Here is a 21931-nt window from a genome sequence, read left to right as displayed (position 1 = left end):
ATTTAAAAAAATTTTGTTTAAATTATATATGTAGATTGTCTTAAAACAAAAAAGAATTTAAGCAATTTTTTATATAATTCTATTATTTATTAAAAAAAAAAGTAACTGAGTGTATACACACTCTATATTCTTTTGTTTATTATTTCTCATAAAATAGTTATGAACAAAAAGTCTGATATCTTACCGGAAGTACTGTTGCTTTCGTCAGTTCACGATGATGCATTGTGACATTTCTCGATCTTACTCCATGTGACACATATGTGCTGTATTAATTTGTTACAAATAAAGAGTACATGTTTCCAGAATTTATTATAAATATTGTTACATTATATGCTTTTGTTTTTCCTTAACAATTGCATATCTATTACGGTGTTATTCATCAGTTAAATAATTTACTTCGTTGATAAATAATTAAAATCATTTGTGTCTAAGCTATTGTCATTCGATTAAATTAATTAATTAACGCTTGCATCAAGTCCGCGTAGAATAAAGAACGGTGAAGTATGATAGTATTGTACTCAATAACTGTAATATAAATTACATTTTCTCGTTTTATTTGTTATTCCTTTTATTTGTTAAACGTATTTTTGTTTTTCAAATATACGTATAGTGTTTTATTTAAGTATGTACATTCAGTTATTTTTTATATGATAGAGATATATGTATATATAAATCTTTAAAATAAAAATTATTTTGTTTAAAAAGGTTTATATAATAATAATATAATAATAGAATAATAAATAGTTATAATAATAATAACATAATAATAAAATATTTTTTACAGTTATTTATAAATAAAGATTAATATAAACATTTTTTATTAGAGATATTTTGTCCCGCCCATATCTATAAGAGCAATACAAATGACAATATTAGGAATAATTACTAATTATCTCACTTCATTGCACGTTATCGAATCTGTCACAAAGTATCTTACAAATTTGTAGTAAAATATAGAAACATTATTACATTAAAAAAATAAAACGGTTATATAAATAACATTTAAAAAAAAATTTTTAATTTTTATTTAATGATAAGTCTTATTAGATATAAAGAATGTTCGGTATAGATGGGGCAAAATTTGAGGAGTGGTTCTACATGATAAAATAAAACGAAAATCAAGAATAACAAAATAAAACGAAAATCAAGAATAACAAAATATCAACTTTATTTTTTAGTTATAAATATTTGAAAATTCGCATGAAAAGTATGCGAGCTATTTCAGTTCTTTAATTTGTTTATAATATAGTGTAAATATAGGAAAAATTTATAATAGTTTTTAATATGTGAAAAAGTGTGCTATAGTAATTTTGATACTGTGTACGAGAATTCGGAATTGCCATACATCAGATATCTTTCATGCGAATTTTTAGATATTTATAACTAAAAAACGAAGCGAGTAACCAGTAAAATGAATAACTTCACTGCAATTTTGTTCTTCCTCATTCTCATATTATTTTATTACTCTTTAAATTTTGTCCCACCTGTTGCCGAACATCCTGTTAGACCTTCTTATACAAAATAACTTTTTTACTCAAAATGTTTTTTATATAACTTTTATTTAAAAAAGTAACTGATATACTATATACACTTAAACAAAACACACACTGTATATTATAATACACATATCTCTTACCGAAACTGCACCTTCCAATGATCCCACAATCAAACCCGCAATATTTAGACTGAAAACCTTGGTACTTCTTTGCAATAAAAACAATACCATTTTTTGTATGTTTAGGGAAGCTGCATACCACTGAATATTGTATCTACGTAATGAGAAATTAATAATTAGTGAAGAATAAGAAAATTTATCAATTATCATTTTGTCACACGCACATACACACTTATTACGTTTATTTCTATTAAATTATAAAAATTATGATTCTTTTTTATTTTTATAATGTGCAAAAGTAAATAATTGTACGGTATGCATATTTTCCTTACGCAGTAGCAAACACATCATTATTGTGATCGATAATTTCTTGTCCAACATAGTCGCCTATAAATATGTACGATATATAAGTGATCACGCTCACTAAAGGTAACAAAAGTTCTTCAGCATCATATCTAAATAATAGAGCCTGAAAAAGCTAAGTACAAGTGCAATAAAACGTTAGTAAAAGCTAAGCGTTAATTTTAAAGGAAATTTCGAATTAGAATTGTTCGGCGAGAATTATGGTTACGCAAGATTCGAAACATGACAATATTTGTAAAAACATTGTATTAGTATTGAAAATTTTCGAAAACTGAAATCTTGTCTTGATCTTGAATAAAGCTTGGTAGCAAAAATCTTTTGTCTTATATTATCTTATCTCGATTTTATTAATAATTTTTATCTAAAATTGAACAATTATTTAAAATAATATTTAATATAATCTTTAACATAATATATAATAATAATAATTTAATAATAATATATAATATAATTTAACATAATATAATTTGAGATAGTTATTATTATATATATTATTCGTTTACTTTCCAAAACAATATATTATATTATTGATTTTATTTATTGTAATAATTATTTTTATTTTTAATAAAAACATTTTTATTTATTAAATAAAATTCTTTAATTTTGTATATTATAGTGATTTTCTTCTCATCTAATTTACACACACAAATATACATAAATTTCAAAACAAGATTATATCAATACTAGTCTTGATATCTCCATGTAACCCTAATGAAAATTTGACAGTGATTGGAAAATTTTAGAGTAACTAATTTTATGATAAGATTGCTTGTTAAATGCTTGAGAAAGTAGAAATAAGACTTACTCGAAAAAAGTTGAGACTCGCGCTAATCACTCCGACTACTATCATAAAAAAGAACATTACTTTAAATTTGGATACCGATGTGTCTGAAAATCTTCGAGAGAAAGAAAGAGAGAGAGAGCATTAAACGTACTTCTTACACGTATTATTGTTTTTTAAATACTCACTTCATAGCTTCGCGATGCATATCTACGGCACGAATCAATTTCATATAAATTAAATTCTTATTTCGTGGACCGCCCTTTCGTAAAGTATCGACTACCAATGCTTGCTCGAGACGATAACTGCAAGCGATTTTTTTGCCGTAACTATACACGATAAGTGATCAGAAACACGTTTAAGACAAAAGTTAAATAATTTTTAAAAAGCTATATTTTAGTCGTCTTAGTTTTTTGTTAGATGGAGCGACACAAACGTTTTTGCGTAAAATCAATATTTATGAAAATATTATAGAAGGCAATTTTTCATGACTCAACCTGTATACAAATGTTTTACATTCTCTATACAATACTTTATTAACGTGTTCTAGAGAAAAAATAAAATCAAATATTTTAATACAAAAACTATGAGGCTGCAATTATCTTTGATTTATAAATGATCAAAGTTTGAGCCAATGATATTGCGTAGAAGTCGCGTACTTAGAGCCCCGTAAATACACGCGTCGATCTGACATCTGTCATTTTTTTTTTCAAGAAAAGTGATATTTATTTTGGCACAGCTGATTTTAATTTATAATTTTCTATGTAGATATGCATTACATTGTACGTTATGGCGATAAGCTAATATTAACAAATTATAAATCTTATGATTTGTATTCTCTAATAAAAAATAATGAAAATAAATGATAATAATATTAATATTAATTATAAGTAATAATAATATTAATAATAATATTAATAATAATTATATTTATAATTATTTTTAATATTTACTATTAATATTTGTTATTAAAATTTACAGTGTTAATATAAAATTAATATTATTAATAATATTATTTCATATTATTAATATTTAATGATAACAAATTGATAAGTGCAGTCACGGTTTTAAGCGCGCGAGTTCTATGCGACATCATTGACAAACTTTGATCGTTTATAACTCAAAATCTATTGTAGTCTCAAAATTTTTGTATTAAAATTTTTAATTCTATTGTTATTAAGAATACGCTAGCAAATATTATGCGGAAATTAGGAAAAAACTTGTATAATCCTTTAAAATTTTTAAATTTTTAAATTCATAGTTTCCGTAATTTATCTTCTCACCTGGCAATTCTAAACAATCCACAGGCATGTTGCAGATAGGCTATCAATAAGGTTCCTGCTGCTAGTAATGCTATAATTCCTAAGAATAGAGCCGCGTATCCGTGCAATAAAATCCAATAGAAGTATTTTTTCTGATCGATAAAATACTCGGTTGCAAACATTCCGCTCAGCGGAGGACGTGATAGAGACTTGTTTGTAGATAATAATATGTCCGGAATGTGTGGCCAGAATGGATACAAAATTATAACGGGTGCAAAGATTGTAAAAATCACTAAAGAACGTTTTAAAGACAGTAATACACACACTCACACGGTGAGAAAAATTTACTAATCGCTTTTAAACAAAACATAAACTCTTAATATTTAATGAAAGCAATTGCCTTACGCATTAATCCAATCGTGTAACGTTTTGCATAGCTGCCATACTTTTTCATAATATTGATTTCATTCATGTCCGTTAAATCGTTATAGATGTTTAGCAATCGCTCCAACAAACTCTTCACCTATTGTTTTCATGCAATATTTTGTAAAGGACAAAAAAATATATTTATAATATATTCATACTATATTCATATAATATTCATAATATATTCATACGTATAAAAATTTACTTCAGCAAAAGTTTATCTGTGTATATACATATAAGAGAGAGAGAGAGAGAGAGAGAGAGAGAGAGAGAGAGAGAGAACACGATATGCAATATATAGTTTACTTACAACTTTAATGTTAACACAAAACGAAGTATATTGAATAACAAGAAAAAGAAAAAAAAATGCAGAAGAGAAAACGTTAATAAAAAGATCCAAAGTACATTTTGAAGTAAGAAATATTGTAAACTGCAAATAATGGTTTAATTATTTGTATTAAAATTATTATTTTTTTTTATTAAAAAATACATGCCAACATCGACGTTATACGTATAATATGAATAAACACAACATTATATTTATAATATAATTACAATAAAACGCAAGATGAAAAATTGCAACAAATAAAATTAGTGGTGAACTAGTTTATTTCTCATACATAATAACACAATTAAAAATGTAAACGTACCTGAAATATAATGCAGGTCGTCAAAATAACAAAAAGCAGAACAATCTGAAATTGAACGAGTTTGGATTGTTGATAAGGCCATAGACCAATCGAAAGTAGCAGAGTTCGATTGCCAATATGCAGACTGTCGATGCTGATCATTTCTCCGCGAACATCGAAATGCGTTTGACAATGCAAAAATAAAAATTATTTCGCTTATCCCCCTCTTTTAATCGGCCAACTGAATTATAACTATAGCGTCATTTTATATTAAACTATAATGCAAATAACTTAATTTAATGTAAATGCAACGCGATATGTAATGTCACCGTGAGATCGAAACACTTGACAATTTTCACCTTCCCTCGCGAAAGAGTATATAATTAAGCGATCGATTTCGACGCCGGCGGGAATATAATATATGCTTATTTTCCGGAAAATAACTTCATAAATAAATTTCTCTCCATAAAAAACCGCACATGCGCATTTGACATTTTGTAGCTCATGTATTTTAAGGCGCTTCATTCTAGTGTGTGCACTCGTCAGTTACGCACGCGGTCGATTTTATATAAAGAAATATAACCCGCCATTCTATTTAAATCATCGATGTATTTATTATTAATTTATTGCTAAATATATAAATTTTATTTATGAGACTATTGTTTTGTGCACATTTGCGCATTCCTACAAATTATTTCACATTTATGTTTATTGATTAACTAATTTTAACACACTTATGCTTATAAAATAATACAGAGAAAAAAAACAGAGAAATATTAACTTTTTTTCTAAACAGATTATTACTTATATTGAGACTTCAGTTTCCAATTTAAAAAATATTCACTTTAATTGATATTATTATTGAATAATTTCTTTTAACCGTTAGATAACTGGGCAACCTATATCAAATGAAATAATAGTATAAATATTTTACAATTATTAATTACGCTTTGGTCATAAAAGATACTAATTTAAAAAACATTATCTCACATTTTATATAATTTTTCCAAAATTATATCATACATTTTTCACACATATACATATACTACATTTCATGTTCTTATCTTTTTTTTCGTTAAATATTATAAATATTTATAATATTTAGATATTTTAATATACTTCTACATTAAAATGTAATAATAATATTTTTAATTAATATAGAAATTTTGTTTATTCTATGAAAATAATAATAATCCTATGTTTAAATCTCGAGGAAAAACGATACGTATTCGTCTAATCGTTATAAAATAATTAAGAGTTACTTTATCATATTTATAATCTTGCCGATGAAAATAAAGAACGATGAAGTATGATATAGAAGTGCTTGCCAGCTGCCTAATGAAATGTGTCTTTTTGTGATTTAGTGATTTATTGGGAAAAATTGCAAGACATTGTGTATGTGATATATTGTGTATGATATATTTGCACATATTTCTCATCTAAGCGACACTTTGTATGGATTCTACTATTATTCCACTAAAATTAGACTGAAATCTATAATATCCCTTTAAAGCAAGAAAAGTATCATTATTTGTATACGTATTGGAGCCATATACCAACGCATGTTATAGCTACAATATAATAAATTAAATAAAATTTATAAATAATTTTTATTATTTCATTAACGCGCGCATATATATATATATATATATATATATATATATATATATATATATATATATACACACACGTATATTTGTTTCTTTTTCAATGCATTAATTTTATTAAAAATCTTAAATTTTATCTTATAATGCATTACAAGTATTTGCGAAACAAATACACTCGTATATAAAGTTGAAATTTTTTTTACATTCTAGCAAATATATCATTATGATCCATAAGGTACATATTAAGTAAGTTCATCATCAGTTTCTTACGCACTCTGCTATTCTATTTATATTATAAAATGTTAATAAAATATTATCTTTGGTAACATGTCGTTATTTATTGTATAGCTTGCATAATCGCGAGATTTTGCATAATTCTCTTAAAAAGTGCGCATGTAATGAGTAGAAGTACAATTTGTATTTATAATAGAGCACGCAGATGCAGTTAATTTTGTGAATTTTTAACCATGTGTTGTTAGAAAAAATTATTTTATTCTTTCTTTTTATTTATGCAAATTTGTTGTTGACTAATTTTAATTAAACGAAGTGGCGCGCTGCTCATGCAGGAATTTCTAGATAAAATTTTCTCGAAGAAGGTTGCAACTCACAATAACCATGTCAGCCGTAATCAAAAAAAAGAAATATCCCGAAATTTAAATATTAACAAAATTAAGCCTTTAAATATAACAAAGTGTACATATTATTATGTGCATATTAAATACTTATTAACATAAAAATAATACTAACTTTATAGCTATCATTTTGTGAAATATCAGTTGTATGCTCGATAAATGGTCGGTAACTGTAAATAATTTTTCTGTAGTAAGTATATGGTTTGTTTAAACATATTATTTAATTTGTTGTATGTGCTTCTACTCTGTTTATTTATCAGGCGATATTATACATTGCGCAAGAATGTTGAAGATGTGTTAAGTATCGCATAATTTCATCCTTTGTCTTGCGGATTAGGATTTTTCTGTATATATTCGCGTACAAAAAACTGCAGGAAATTACTGATTATTTTCTAGATTATGCAAACCTACCTTTATTGTTATCAAATTTATCATAAAATCACAAACATGTAAAACAAATATAGTTATAATAAAACAGATCTATTTTTTTATTTGTCAAAATAACACTATTATATAAATAATATCTAAAAAATAATTAAACAAAATTTTGTTTAATTATGTATATACATATATATATACATACATACATACATACATACATACATGCATACATATATATATATATATATATATATATATATATATATATATATATATATACTAGAAAAGACAAAATTTTTATTATTAAATGCTGCAAAAAAAATGTAGAAAGTGTGTATATATTCATTTATTTTTTTTAAATAATACAATTATATAAAAAAATAGTTAAATGGTTTTTTTGTTTAAGAAAGTTTATATATATTTCTTAAACAAAAAAACCATTTAACTATTTTTTTATATAATTGTATTATTTTAAAAAAATAATTGAATATATACACTTTCTACATTTTTTTTGCAGCATTTAATAATAAAAATTCTGTCTTTTCTGGTTTGGTACACATGATCTTATTTCACATGCACGGATTGCACATACATACACAATGACATTGACAAATGTATATGTATTTCTCATAAAATAATTTTGAACAAAGAATCTGATATCTTACCGGAAGTACCATTGCTTTTGTTAGTTTACGATGACGCATTGTAACTTTTCTCGATTTTATTCTACGTGAAATATGTGCTCTATTAATTTGTTACAGATAAAGATTGCATGTTTCCAAAATTTATTTTAAACATTATTACATTATATGCTTTTCTACTTCCTTAGCAATTACATATTTATTACAGTGCTATTCATCAGTTAACTAATCTACTTGGTAGATAAATAATTAGTATCATTTGTGCACATTATGCACCAACTAGCTCTATTGTTATTCGATTAAACTACTAATTGACATATCTTGTATCAAGTCCGAATAGAGTAAAGAACAGTGAAGTATGATAGTGTAGTACTCAATAACTGCAATAGAAGTTACATTTTCTCATTTTATTTGTTATACCTTTTATTTGTTTAACGTATTTTCGTTTTTGAAGTATACAGTGTTTTATTTAAGTGTATACAATAATTTTCAATATATATTCACAATATATATATATATATATATATATATATATATATATATATATATTTAAAATAAATATTATTTTATTTAAATAGATTTATATAAAAAGAAATAATTTTTAACAGTAATTTATAAATAAAGATTAATATATAAGAAACATTTTTTATTAAACATATTTTGTCCCGCTCATATCCACATCTATATGAGCAACATAAGTGCAATATTTTATGAACAATTGCTAATTATTTCACATTATTACACGTTATTGAATATGTCATAATATTTGTAGTAAACTATAGATACATTTTTACATTAAAAAGAAATTAAATTATCATATAAATAACATTCATATAAATAAAATTTAAAAAGAAATCATTTAAAATTTTTGTTTAACAATATGTCACAATATATATACAAATTGTTTGGCAATAAATGGACATAATTTAAAGAGTAATTTTACATGATAAAATAAAACGAAAATCAAAAATAACGAAATTGCGATGTCAGCTTTGTTTATTAATTATAAATATTTAAAAATTCGCATAAAAAGTGTACAAGCTATTTCAATTTTTTAATTAGTTTATAATATAGTGTAAATATAGTTATAATATATAATAGTTTACAATAAGTGAGAAAGTGTGCTATAATAATTTTGATACTGTGTACGAGAATTCGGAATTGCCATCCACCAGATATCTTTCATGCGAATTTTTAGATATTTATAACTAAAAAACGAAGCGAGTAACCAGTAAAATGAATAACTTCACTGCAATTTTGTTCTTCCTCATTCTCATATTATTTTATTACTCTTTAAATTTTGTCCCACCTGTTGCCGAACATCCTGTTAGACCTTCTTATACAAAATAACTTTTTTACTCAAAATGTTTTTTATATAACTTTTATTTAAAAAAGTAACTGATATACTATATACACTTAAACAAAACACACACTGTATATTATAATACACATATCTCTTACCGAAACTGCACCTTCCAATGATCCCACAATCAAACCCGCAATATTTAGACTGAAAACCTTGGTACTTCTTTGCAATAGGAACAGTATTATTTTTTGTATGTTTAGGGAAGCTGCATACCACTGAATATTGTATCTACGTAATGAGAAATTAATGATTAGAAAAGAATAAGAAAATTTATCAAATATTTTTTTTTCATATGCACATACATATTATTATATACATTTCTATTAAATTATTATAGTAATTAGGATCTTTTTTATTTTTATAATCCCCAAAACGATTTTTTATAACACGCATACGTGATTATTATAATAGGAATTATTTATTTTAATAATCCCCAAAACTAATTTTTATAATAAGCGTACGTAATTATATGTTATGTTTCCTTACGCAATGGCAAACACATCATTATTGTGATCCATAACTTCTTGTGCAACATAATCGCCTACAAATACGTACGATAAATAAATGGTAATGCTTATTAAAGGTAACAAATGTTCCTCAGCATCAAATCCAAATAATAGAGCCTGAAAAAGCTAAAGTACGAGTGCAACAAAATCTTAGTAAAAGTTGAGCGTTAATTTTAAATGTAATTTCGAATTAGAACTATACGGCGAGAATTAGGGCATACGAAATATGACAATATTTATAAAAACAATATTTATATGGTATTGAGAATTTTTAAAAACTTAATTCTTGTCTTGATCTTGAGTGAACTTGGTAGCAAAAACCTTGTCTTGTATTATCGTGTCTCAATTTTATCAACAATTTTTCTCTAATACTGAAAATTTATTTAAAATAACATTTAACATTAATCTTTAATATATAATATAATTTAAGATAATTATTACTATTTATATCATTCGTTTACTTCCCAAAACAATATATATAAAAATATTACATTATTAATTTTATTTATTGTATTAATTATTTTTAAATTTGTTAATAAAAACATTTTTATTTATTGGAATTTTTTAATTTTGTATAATATAGTGAATTTTTCTTCATCTAATTTACACGCATACAAACAAATACATATTTTAGATATTTTTTTAAAAACCAATAATGTTAACAATCCTAGCCTTGATATTATCTTGATATAATTAATTAAAAAATCTTGTTTTCATCTTGTTTTGTGAATTTCAAGACAAAACGATCAAGACTAGTCTTGAAATCTCCATGTAATCCTAGTGAAAATTTGACAATGATTGGAAAATTCGAAAGTAATTGATTTTATGATAAAGTTTATAATTGCACTTGAGAAAAAAAAGATAAAACTTACTCGGAAAAAATTGAGGCTCGCGCTAATCACTCCGGCTACTATCATAAAAGCGAACATTACTTTAAATTTGGATATCGATGTGTCTGAAAATCTTCGAGAGAAAAAAAGGGAGAGCATTACGCATACTTCTTACGTATTATTGGTTTTTAAATACTTACCTCATAGCTTCGCGATGCATATCCACTGCATGAATCAATTCCTTATAAATCAAATTCTGATTTCGCGAATTGTTCTTTCGTAAAGGATCAACTGCCAATGCTTGCTCGAGACGATAACTGGTAGCGAATTTTTAGCCATAATTATAGGGTAAGTCATTAGAAACATGTTTAAGACAAAAGTTAAATAATTTTATAGGGGCCATATTTTAGTCGACTTAGTTTTTTGCGACACAAACGTTTTTGTGTAAAATCAATATTTATGGAAATATCTTAGAAAACAATTTTTGATGACTCAACTTGTACACAGATCCTGCGTACAATACTAAATTAACATGTTTTAGAGGAAAAATAAAGTTTCAAATTTTCTGATACAAAAATTATGAAGATGTATCAGTTTTTGATATTATAAACAATCGAAGTTTGAGCCAATGATATCGCGTACTTAGTCCCGTAACTACACTTACACGCGTATATAGGATATAGAATTGCACAATATAGAAAGCGACGAAAAATAAAATCAGCTGTGCAGTAGAAATCAATATCATCTAACTTGAAAAAATCGATATCATTGGTATGTGTGAGTGTGTATGTGTGTAAGAGCAGTTACGATTTTAAGCCCAATTTTTATAATTTAAAATCTATTGTAGTCTTAAAATTTTTGTATTGGAATTTCTGATTCTATTGTATCTTTAGAATACGCTAATAAAGTATTGTACGGAGGTTATAAAATAGTATAATTTTTCTAAATCTTTAAATTTTCAAATTCATGGTATCCGTACTTTATCTTCTTACCTGGCAATTCTAAACATTCCACAGGAGTATTGCATATAGGCTATCAATAAGGTTCCTGTCGCTAGTAATGTTGCTACTCCTAAGAATAGAGCCGCATTTCCATGCAATAAAATCAAATAGAAGTATTTTTTCTGATCGATAAAATACTCGGAAACGTACATTCCTCTCAGCGAAAGACGTGATGGAGACTTATTTGTAGTTAATAATATGTCGAAAACGTGCGAGCAGAATGGATACAAAATTAGAACGGGTACAAAGATTATAACAATCACTAAAGAACGTTTTAAAGACAGTAATACATACATTCGTTGAGAAGGTTTACTGCAAAAATTTACTAATCGCTTTTAAACAAAACATACACTCAACGTTTAATGAAATTCAAAAGCAATTGTCTTACTTATTAATCCAACCGTGTAACGTCTTGCATAGCTGCCGTATTCTTCCATAATTCTGATTTCATTCTTATCCGTTAAACCGTTATAGATGTTCAGCAATCGCTCCATCAAATACTTCACCTGTTTTTACATAATATTTTGTTTAAATTCAGAAAAAAAGGATCTATTCATACTATGTATAAAATTTCATTTCTTAGAAATGTTTATCTATGTATGCAAAAAAATACGATACGCAATACACGGTTTACTTACAACTTTAATGTTAATAGAAAACCAAGTGTATTGAATAAGAAAAACAAAAAAAAATAATGCGGAAGAGAAAATGTTAATGAAAAGATCCGGAGTACATTTTGAAGTAAGAAATGCTGTAAACTGCAAATAATAATTCAATTATTTGTATTAAAATTATTATTTTTTATTTAATTAAAAAGTGTATGTTTTAGAGTAATAAATAATATCGCTAAATATCGTTCTCATATATATGTATACAATATACATTATACATATATTTATTTTAAAAATTTAAAAAATTTTTTCCATATATAAATATAATTTTATACAAGATCAAAAATTAAGAATTAAATTATTAATATTTAAATTATGTATATTGCATAACGTAAAATATATTTGTGTGTATGTGTGTATGTGTGTGTGCGTGCGTGCGTGCGTGCGTGCGTGCGTGCGTGCGTGCGTGCGTGCGTGCGTGCGTGCGTGCGTGCGTGCGTGCGTGCGTGCGTGCGATGCGTGCGTGCGTGCGTGTGTGATGATGTGTGTGTGTGTGTGTGTGTGTGTGTGTATACACAGATGCATACATAAAATAAATGTGGAAATAAGTATATATATTTTTATATATATATTTATATGTATGTATTGGACGTTATGTAATATGAATAATTAAAATATTATATTTGTAATATGATTAAAACTAAACGGAAAATAAAAAATTGCAACAAATAAAACTTGTGTAAACTATTTTATCTTCTATATAATAACACAATTAAAAATGTAGACATACCTGAAATATAATGCAAGTTATCAAAATAGAAGAAAACAAGATTATTTGAAATTGAACGAGTTTCGATTGCTGGTAAGGCCATAAACCAACCGATAGTAGCAGAGTACGATTAAGGCTGATGTGCAAACAGTCGACGCTGATCATCTCTCCGCGAGCAAAGAAGTGCGTTCGACAATGAGAAAACAAAAACTGATGGATTCGTTTACCCCTCTCTTTCGATCGGCCAACGGAATTATAGTTATAGCTTCATTTTACTGTATTAAACTATAATACAAATAACTTAATTTAATATAAATGCACTGCGATATGTAATATCACCGTGAGATCGTAACACTCGACAATTTTCTTCCCTCGCGTGAGGGTATATAATTAAGCGATCGATTTCGACGCCGGCGGGAATATAATATATGCTTATTTTCCGGAAAATAACTTCATAAATAAATTTCTCTCCATAAAAAACCGCACATGCGCATTTGACATTTTGTATCTTATGTATTTTAAGGCGCTTCATTCTAGTGCGTGCACTCGTCAGTTACGCATGCGGTCAATTCTGTACAAAGAAATATAACCCGCTATATTCTATTTAAATCGTCGATGTATTTATTATTAATTTATTGGTAAATATATAAATTTTATTTATGAGACTATTGTTTTATGCACATTTGCGCATTCCTACAAATTATTTCACATTTATGTTTATTGATTAAGCTTTTGCCTATAAAATAATGGAGAAAAAGAAAGATAGATAAATATTATCTTTCTCTAAATAAATTATTATTAATGTTGAGATTTCAATTACAAATTTAGAAAATATGGATTTTAATTTATATAATTACGAAATACTCTCTTTCAAACTTTAAATAACTAATATTAAAACTTTAAATAAATATAAAATTAAGTAATAATATAAATGAAAATTGTTAATTTTACCAACAAAAAATACTATTTTTAAAATAATTATCTTGCAATTTATATAATATTTCTAAAATTATACACATTTTCTTAATACATATATACTATATTCAATGTTATCATTTCTCTCTTTCATTACATATTATAATTTTAATACTTTTACGTTAATATGTATTATAATAATAATTTTTTTGATTAATATAAAGATTCTGTTTATTCTATAAAGATAATAATAATGCTACATTTAAATCTCGAGAAAAATCGATACTTCCAATCGCATTAAAATAGTTGAGAATTACTTTACCATTCTTTTAATTTTGCCGGGTAGAATAAAGAACGGTGAAGTATGATATAGAAGTACTCGCCAGCTGTAATAAAATGTTTTTTTTTTCCTTTAATAACTCATACGTTATTTAGAAAATTACAAGACACTATGTATGTGCAATATATGTTCACATATTTCTCACCGAAGCGGCACTTTGCAAGGACGCTACAAATATTCCACCAAGAATATTGAAATCTATAGTACCCCTTTGTAACAGAAAAAGTATCATCTTCTGTATACGTATTGGAGCTATATACCAACGCACCTTGTATCTGCAAAATAATAAATAATATAAATTCAAATTGAATAAAATTTGTAAATAATTTTGTTATTACATACATGCGCGCATATACATACACATATACATGTATACACGTAGATATTTGTTTTTCTTTTTCAATGCACAATAATTTTATAAATTTTTAATTTTGTTTTACTCTTTAAATATCTGCAAAACAAATATATTCTATATAAATATATGAAGCTAAAATTTTTTCTTACATTGTAGCAAACACATATTCATTGTGATCCGTAACATCTTGGGCAGTGTAATTGGATAGAAACATATACATATAGAGGACAAATACAATAGTTAGAGATAATAAACGTTGTCCAATGTTATTCGTCAATGACGCGACCTGAAAATTATGAAATACATGTTACGTATTTATCATCAGCTACTTACGCACCACACTTCTCTACATATCGTAAAATGTCAATAAAAAAATTTGTATTTGGTAATATCGTCGCCATTGATTGTATAGCTTACAGAATCGCAAGATTTTGCATAATTTTCTAAGGTATGTGCGCATATTGTGTGCAAAAAGATATAGCCTATACTTGTCACAGAACATAAATACAAGCAATTAATTTTGTAGATTTTTAGCTTATATGTATATAGCTAGAGAGGGAAAGCCAATTTGTTATTTCGCTTTATCTATGCGTGATTTTGTCGTGGAGAAATTTTAATTTTACAAAGTGGCGCACCACTCGTGCAGAAATTTGACAAAAATTTGACGAAATTTACCAGAAGGAGGTTACAGCTCAGGCAAACCATGCCTGCGGCTATCAAGAAAAAAAATGATCCCTCAATACTGGATATTATAAAATTGCTAAGCCTGTGAATATAAGAAAACATATATTATTACGTGCATTCCAGATTTGTTATTAAGGATGTTGTGACATGTATCGAAATACTGACAAAAGCATTAAAATTTCACAGATTATTCTACTATTTCTTCTGAATATTTGTGCAAAAACTAAGGACAATTCTCTTGACGGTTTGGAAGTTATTTAAATTTAAAGTTACTATTGATTCTTATGGAAAATCGCTTATTACAGCACTTATTGACAAATTTGACAAAGAAAAAATATTACCAATGAAATAAAAATTCTCACATATATTAAGGAAATTTTAATAAATATTTATGAAAAACTTGATTTAGATCCACTAATTCGTTTAAAAGTTATTTACTAAAAATTGTAGAAAAATATTATCTGTCTCTTTTCCTCTTTCTGCAAACTCGTTTACTCGTTTTTCATTGTTTTTTGCAGGTGATTTCAGAAGATATTCACGATCAAAAGTTTTTGCCATAAATTAGGAAAAATATTAGTTACAACTATTTTCTTTTACGAATACATCAAAATCCATATTATTTTGTGATACTTAAATTTTTTTCATAACCCGAATTTATTTTTTCAAACAATATAAATGTAAAAGGAACATGTTTTCTTTTTAATTTTGACAATTTTTTGCTACTATTGTACATCCAGAGCATCCTTAATGTAAGAATAATACGAACTTCATAGCTTCGCGATGAATATTTACAGCGCGAATTATTTCTTCATAACTCTTTTGCTCATTTTTCAAACCACCTTTTTGTAAAATATCAATCGCCCGTTCAACACGATAACTATAAACAATTTTGTTGATATAATTAAATGATTTGTTTAAGCATATTATTTAAATTGTTTTATATATTTCTACTTTGTTTACTTACCAAGCGATATTAAACATGGCGCAAGTGTGTTGAAGATATGTTAAGAGCATAGTTCCTGTCGCTGTCATTGCCATTGTGCCGATGAAACCTGCTGCGTGTCTATGCAGCGTAATTAAATAGGAATATTTTTCTTGATCAATAAAATATTCTGTTACTATATACGGCGATGAATGGGAACGAGATTTCTTCTTCTTCTTCTTCCTCTTGAAATAGGCTTAGAGCCTGTTTTTTCCGATCATTTCGCCTCGCGAGGCACAATTATCGGTTCTGTGAGCGTCAAATGCTTTTTATCGGGGGTAGGTTGCTGGCCTTGTCCCCGAACCCTTCTTTTTTAATCCGGGCTTGGGACCGGCTGCGTTAGATAGTGAATTAATTCATCCACGATCCGTTGCAGGCAAGATACTCTCAGCAGGTTTTTGTCATTGCCTGCCGAGAGATGGCGACCGTGAAGAAATCCTACGATATTTTTAAGCTCGGGCTGGATTTGAACTTGAGATCTTTGGCATAGAAGAAAGTAAACACACATCTCTTTGCGCCACGATCGCCACGGAACGAGATTTGTTTGTGAAAATCAAAATGTACGGCCAAGTATATAGTAACGCAAAAATAATTTGGCACAATATCCCAAATACTAAGAAAAGTTTTAAAATAATCATATATTAATCAAGATATATTTTTTGATTTTTTTTTTTACATATGCGATTTATTTATTTAAATGTAAGTAGATATTAGAACATAAAAGACAGATCAAGTATTATCATCTTACATATAAGTCCAATTGTAATACGTTTCGCTCTGCTTCCGTATTTTTCTATAATTGCGATTTCATTTTTGTCTTTTATCTCATTATACACATTTTGAAGTTGATTCAGCGAACTCCTTAACTATTATGTTAACAATTTTGTATGCCATCTCTTTTGCAATATTCGAGTTATTATTATATTTAGGTATTTTTTAATTAGATTTAAATAAATTCATTTATTTTATATTTTTCTTTAATTTGCTCTTATATATTGTAATGATTGAAGAATAAAAAATTATTGTAGGGGAAAGTAGGGAAAAACCGTATAGGTGAGTCAAACCAGGTACCTTTGTTTCTTCGTATTATTACTTAACTCGTATTATTAGTTTTATTGTTGGATTGACGTCATCATTATTTTGAGATAAACCGTACCTACATGCACACGACATTTTTTTTTTTTTTTTGAGAAAAGTCCAAAGATTTTGGGTCAAGTAGGATCGATATCGAGGCAACGATCGAGTCATTGCGAATTTTTTATACGCAGAGTATCTGTCTCGGGAAATGCAGCATTGCATTCTGAATGTATTACAGAGTATATCACATTAGTTTCAATCGTCACTTTACACCGGAATGTATCCCCTATTGTGTTTATTTTCCTGATGTTGGGGCAAAATCTACACACCTCGTATCATATAATGAGAAGAGAAAAAACTGCTATCCTGACTTTCTCTCTCTAGAAAAGCAGTTGGAAATGGAAATTGACACTAAAAAAAAAAAAGTACTAAAAAAATTTTTTTTGAGACCACTAAAGTTAAAAAATGAAATAAAAAAGTCCCGTAGCAATGTAGAGCAAGAATGTTTTTTCTTATGATTTTTGTTTATAGAATACATTTTTGTATAGCACGGTGTTTTATATCCTTTTAAATGGATATCCGATTTTACCGCAGGTGTTAAACAAAAGCAAGTATTTTAATTTTTTTCAAAAAATCTTATTATCCTTGGCAATCAAATATCTTTTTTTTTTATCAATTAGCCTTATTTCTTCATAGTTCAAAATCAACTAGAGACTACTAATGATGAATAAAATTTTCATTGCTCTCTGATTCTTTGTAGAAAGATTCTGATTCTTTACACAAATGCAAGAAATCCGGTTTCATCCTAATTTCCCTTATGTAAGAAAAAAAATGAATCGTCGGGAGTAACTCGATCGCAAGGATAACAAAAGTCCGTATATATTACACTTAAACTACATATACAAGTGGTGCTTAATTGTTCATACGCTTACAATATCGGCATTAATCCAAAACATATTGTATTTGATGACAAAACAAAGCCAAAGAAATGCAAAAGATAAAACTTTATAGATAAGATCCAGAGTACATTCCACTGTTATAAATGTCGTCAACTGTAAGTAATAATGTTATTTATCTTATTTTGTCAAAGCTATATTATTTGATTATAAATTTATAATTTCTTTTAATTATTCGTTAATCTACTACGCACCATAGTTTAACAAAAGAGATATCTAATTAATAATTTTATATAATAATAACATACCAATAATTACGCAGTATGATTATATTTAAATTGTGCAACATAATTAGAATAATTTATTGATTCCTGTATATCTGTATAATATTATTATTTTATAATAAATACAAAACAGAAATATTGACATACTTGAAATACGATAAAAGCCATTAGAGTACCATAAAGTAAAATTAATTGAAGTTCAACTAAAGGCGATCTTTGATAAGGCCATAAACCAATGATAAGCAACAAAATTCGATTGATGTTAAAATGTTGAACCACGAGACAGATCATCTCTCTGTGACTGTCGATACACGTTTGATGAAAAAGGAATACACGAATATTCGCTCATCCCTCCCCCTTTTCGATTTATCGACCGTTTCAAGCACGAGTTATTTCTCATAGTATAAATTTTATTATCAATAATCTTCTTAATTCGATGAAAGAAAAATTGTGAAAATAATGCATAGTAACTATTTAAAATTGAATGGAAAATTGGGCAATTACGTAATGATATAATTTAAGAAATTTTCTTAGGTGAAAATTTATGAATAAACGATCGATTTCACATTAAAAGCAATTTAACAGAGGTTATTTTCTCACAGAAAAGTTTTTTATTTCTGAGAGAACTTTTTTTACACAAAAGATTTTTCGCGCAGTCGCAAACGCTACTCTTCGGTAACGCATATGCTTCATTCTATTATATATACTCGTATAAAGCACTCGTCTAAGTTGTGCCGAATAATAATACATGTTTAAAGTGGTACTATCAAAGCATGTTAGTCTTCTGAAAGTTATTTTGGTGTGTACTTTTTGTTTAAATTCTTATTTTATTTGAAATTTTTCTTCAATAATTTTTTTAAATTTCTGAAGCTTTCCTTATTTGCTACTAAAAGTTTTAAATTTAAATAATACGCATATTTTAAATTTAAATAATACGCAAAGTTTTAAATTTAAATAACGCATATGCTTCATTCTATTATATATACTCCTATAAAGCACTCGTCTAAGTTATGTCGAATAATAATACATGTGTTTAAAGTGGCACTATCAAAGCATGTTAGTCTTCTGAAAGTTATTTTGGTGTGTTCTTTTTGTTTAAATTCTTATTTTATTTGAAATTTTTCTTCAATAATTTTTTTAAATTTCTGAAGCTTTCCTTATTTGCTACTAAAAGTTTTAAATTTGAATAATAGATTTCATAAATATATATTTTTAAATTGTCTATTGTGTGTGTGTGTGTGTGTGTGTGTGTGTGTGTGTGTGTGTGTGTGTGTGTGTGTGTGTGTGTGTGTGTGTGTGTGTGTGTGTGTGTGTGTGTGTGTGTGTGTGTGTGTGTGTGTGTGTGTATGTATATAACATTTGATGCGTCATTATATATATCACATTAGAGAAAAAGGTTTAATCTAATAAAAGATAAATGATTATTTTTTTTCATCAAATTTGTATCAATTTGAGCAACTTTATTATATTTTTTATTCTCTATTACATTTTACATATCCATATAATACATCGAATGTTTACTATATAATATAATATAATTAGTTTATCAATTTTGATATTTTGATTATCTCGTAGAATAAAAAAATGTAAAGTTCAAAACTGGCCCGCCGATCAATTGCAATAAGAGATATCTTCTTTAAATGTTTGAAATATCGGTGTTGAATAAATTTTGATATATTTTTATCGTTGCAAACCTCATTAAGGATTCTATGAACAATCTACCAATAACTACAAGGTGTTCAAAAGCCTTACAATTAATTTTTTTTTTTTTTTGTTATACAAACAATATCAGCATCTGTATATGTAGAAGAGTTATAGATCATTGTATATACAAAATAATCAAGCAAATAATATAAATACAAACATCTAACCTATAATTTTTAATGAATATAAATTTCATAAATAATCTTTCCAATACGAACGTTTATTTAAAAGAGCATTTCTAATTTTTGCCTATTGAGAATTTTCTTTTATATAAATTTCTTTTGTCGTTTATCGTTTCTGACAATGCAAAAAAATAATGGAAAAATTTATTTATCACTTTTTGTAGTTTGATCAATTTAATAATAATATAGCTGTATTTTATTATTTAAAGTTTTAATGTAAATTGCTTAAATTGATGTAAATGCAGCGTAATATGTAATAGAAAATTTTACCTTGAGATCGGAACACTTGAAAATATTAACCCTTCCCCAAGAAAAAGCGTGTAATTATGCGATGGCGATTTTGACGCCAGCGGAAATACACATGTTTACTTCCCATAGAAAAAAACTTTATGGGAAAATTTCTCTTGATAAGAAATGCGCATTTGACGCTCTACAGCAATGTATTTTAATACGCTTTACTCTCTTTCGTCCACTCATAAAATCATTGCTATCAATCGAAGGAAAACATTTCAGAGAAATATATTAGTTGCTCCATTTAAAACACCGATGTACCAATTACATTGTTCAGTTCTAAATTTATCTTAAGTTAAAAAAAAATAAAATTTAAAAAATATTATAATCATGAGAGTCGGTTTCTATACGTTTGCCTTGTCGCTCATCATAAATCACGTGCTGAAATTTCAAAATTAAAAATGGACGATCTAAAATGGTGGAGCAAATTTTTGAAAAATTATTCAAATCCTGCAAGTGGATATGTGTAGGTTTTTGTAGTCGTCATCACTTAAAAACATAATTAAAGTAATTTTTGGCAATAGTATTTTAGTAACGGATAACCATTAATAGATAACCAATAATTTTGCCGATCAATTTATTGTTATATATAAAACTTTTATTGGAAAGATAATAAAAGTATTATCTTGCATTTTATATAATTTTTTATAAATTAGATCACATTTCTTTTACACGTTTATTTTACATATGGGTTTAATTTTATACTTTAAACTTCATACATTAAAATAAAGCAATAATTTCTTTCATGAAACAAATTTTTGTCTTTTTTACTAGGATAATAATAATCTGAGCAATGAGGAC

General features: G+C 26.5%; 3 protein-coding genes across 3 annotated transcripts; all 3 read right to left on the bottom strand.

The window, feature by feature from the left end:
- Window positions 1-471: 471 nt before the first annotated feature.
- Window positions 472-5238, bottom strand: LOC126855991 (putative odorant receptor 69a). The gene is made up of 9 exons (XM_050604139.1): window positions 5098-5238; window positions 4758-4877; window positions 4427-4526; window positions 4043-4313; window positions 2948-3064; window positions 2784-2874; window positions 1948-2093; window positions 1637-1769; window positions 472-525 (listed from the first exon to the last, which is right to left on the bottom strand). Exons 1-9 carry the CDS (start codon window positions 5236-5238, stop codon window positions 472-474), a joined length of 1173 nt encoding a protein of 390 aa, XP_050460096.1.
- A 3425-nt stretch (window positions 5239-8663) lies between these two features.
- LOC126856020 (uncharacterized) lies at window positions 8664-13591 on the bottom strand. The gene is made up of 9 exons (XM_050604179.1): window positions 13442-13591; window positions 12679-12798; window positions 12429-12546; window positions 12032-12302; window positions 11240-11356; window positions 11082-11172; window positions 10190-10335; window positions 9799-9931; window positions 8664-8717 (listed from the first exon to the last, which is right to left on the bottom strand). Exons 1-9 carry the CDS (start codon window positions 13583-13585, stop codon window positions 8664-8666), a joined length of 1194 nt encoding a protein of 397 aa, XP_050460136.1. The 5' UTR covers window positions 13586-13591.
- Window positions 13592-14664: 1073 nt separating this feature from the next.
- LOC126856058 (uncharacterized) lies at window positions 14665-19244 on the bottom strand. The gene is made up of 9 exons (XM_050604236.1): window positions 19101-19244; window positions 18706-18825; window positions 17445-17562; window positions 16679-16892; window positions 16481-16591; window positions 15706-15796; window positions 15180-15316; window positions 14821-14950; window positions 14665-14721 (listed from the first exon to the last, which is right to left on the bottom strand). The coding sequence occupies exons 1-9, from the start codon at window positions 19242-19244 to the stop codon at window positions 14665-14667; spliced, it is 1122 nt and encodes a 373-aa protein (XP_050460193.1).
- Between the last annotated feature and the right edge of the window lie 2687 nt (window positions 19245-21931).

Source organism: Cataglyphis hispanica, chromosome 17, assembly GCF_021464435.1.
Source record: "Cataglyphis hispanica isolate Lineage 1 chromosome 17, ULB_Chis1_1.0, whole genome shotgun sequence".
NCBI lineage: Eukaryota > Metazoa > Arthropoda > Insecta > Hymenoptera > Formicidae > Cataglyphis > Cataglyphis hispanica.
Note: the sequence above shows the minus strand (reverse complement) of the source record. Positions and strands in the feature narration are given on the sequence as shown.

What these genes read in the sequence shown, in the direction of transcription:
- LOC126855991 (XM_050604139.1), bottom strand. Translation starts at nt 5,238, where the DNA reads ATGATCAGCATCGACAGTCTGCATATTGGCAATCGAACTCTGCTACTT. An exon ending in CGACCTGCATTATATTTCAG is followed by an intron (nt 4,878 to 5,097) that starts GTACGTTTACAT and finishes CATTATTTGCAG; the next exon opens with TTTACAATATTTCTTACTTC. An exon ending in TTTGTGTTAACATTAAAGTT is followed by an intron (nt 4,527 to 4,757) that starts GTAAGTAAACTA and finishes AGTTTGTTGGAG; the next exon opens with CGATTGCTAAACATCTATAA.
- LOC126856020 (XM_050604179.1), bottom strand. Translation starts at nt 13,585, where the DNA reads ATGATCAGCGTCGACTGTTTGCACATCAGCCTTAATCGTACTCTGCTA. An exon ending in TTACACGGTTGGATTAATAA is followed by an intron (nt 12,303 to 12,428) that starts GTAAGACAATTG and finishes AACGTTCTTTAG; the next exon opens with TGATTGTTATAATCTTTGTA. An exon ending in CATTGGAAGGTGCAGTTTCG is followed by an intron (nt 8,718 to 9,798) that starts GTAAGAGATATG and finishes CTTCTATTGCAG; the next exon opens with TTATTGAGTACTACACTATC.
- LOC126856058 (XM_050604236.1), bottom strand. Translation starts at nt 19,244, where the DNA reads ATGATCTGTCTCGTGGTTCAACATTTTAACATCAATCGAATTTTGTTG. An exon ending in ATTCATCGCGAAGCTATGAA is followed by an intron (nt 15,797 to 16,480) that starts GTTCGTATTATT and finishes TTATATTCACAG; the next exon opens with GCTTAGCAATTTTATAATAT. An exon ending in GAATATGTGTTTGCTACAAT is followed by an intron (nt 14,951 to 15,179) that starts GTAAGAAAAAAT and finishes ATTATTTTGCAG; the next exon opens with ATACAAGGTGCGTTGGTATA.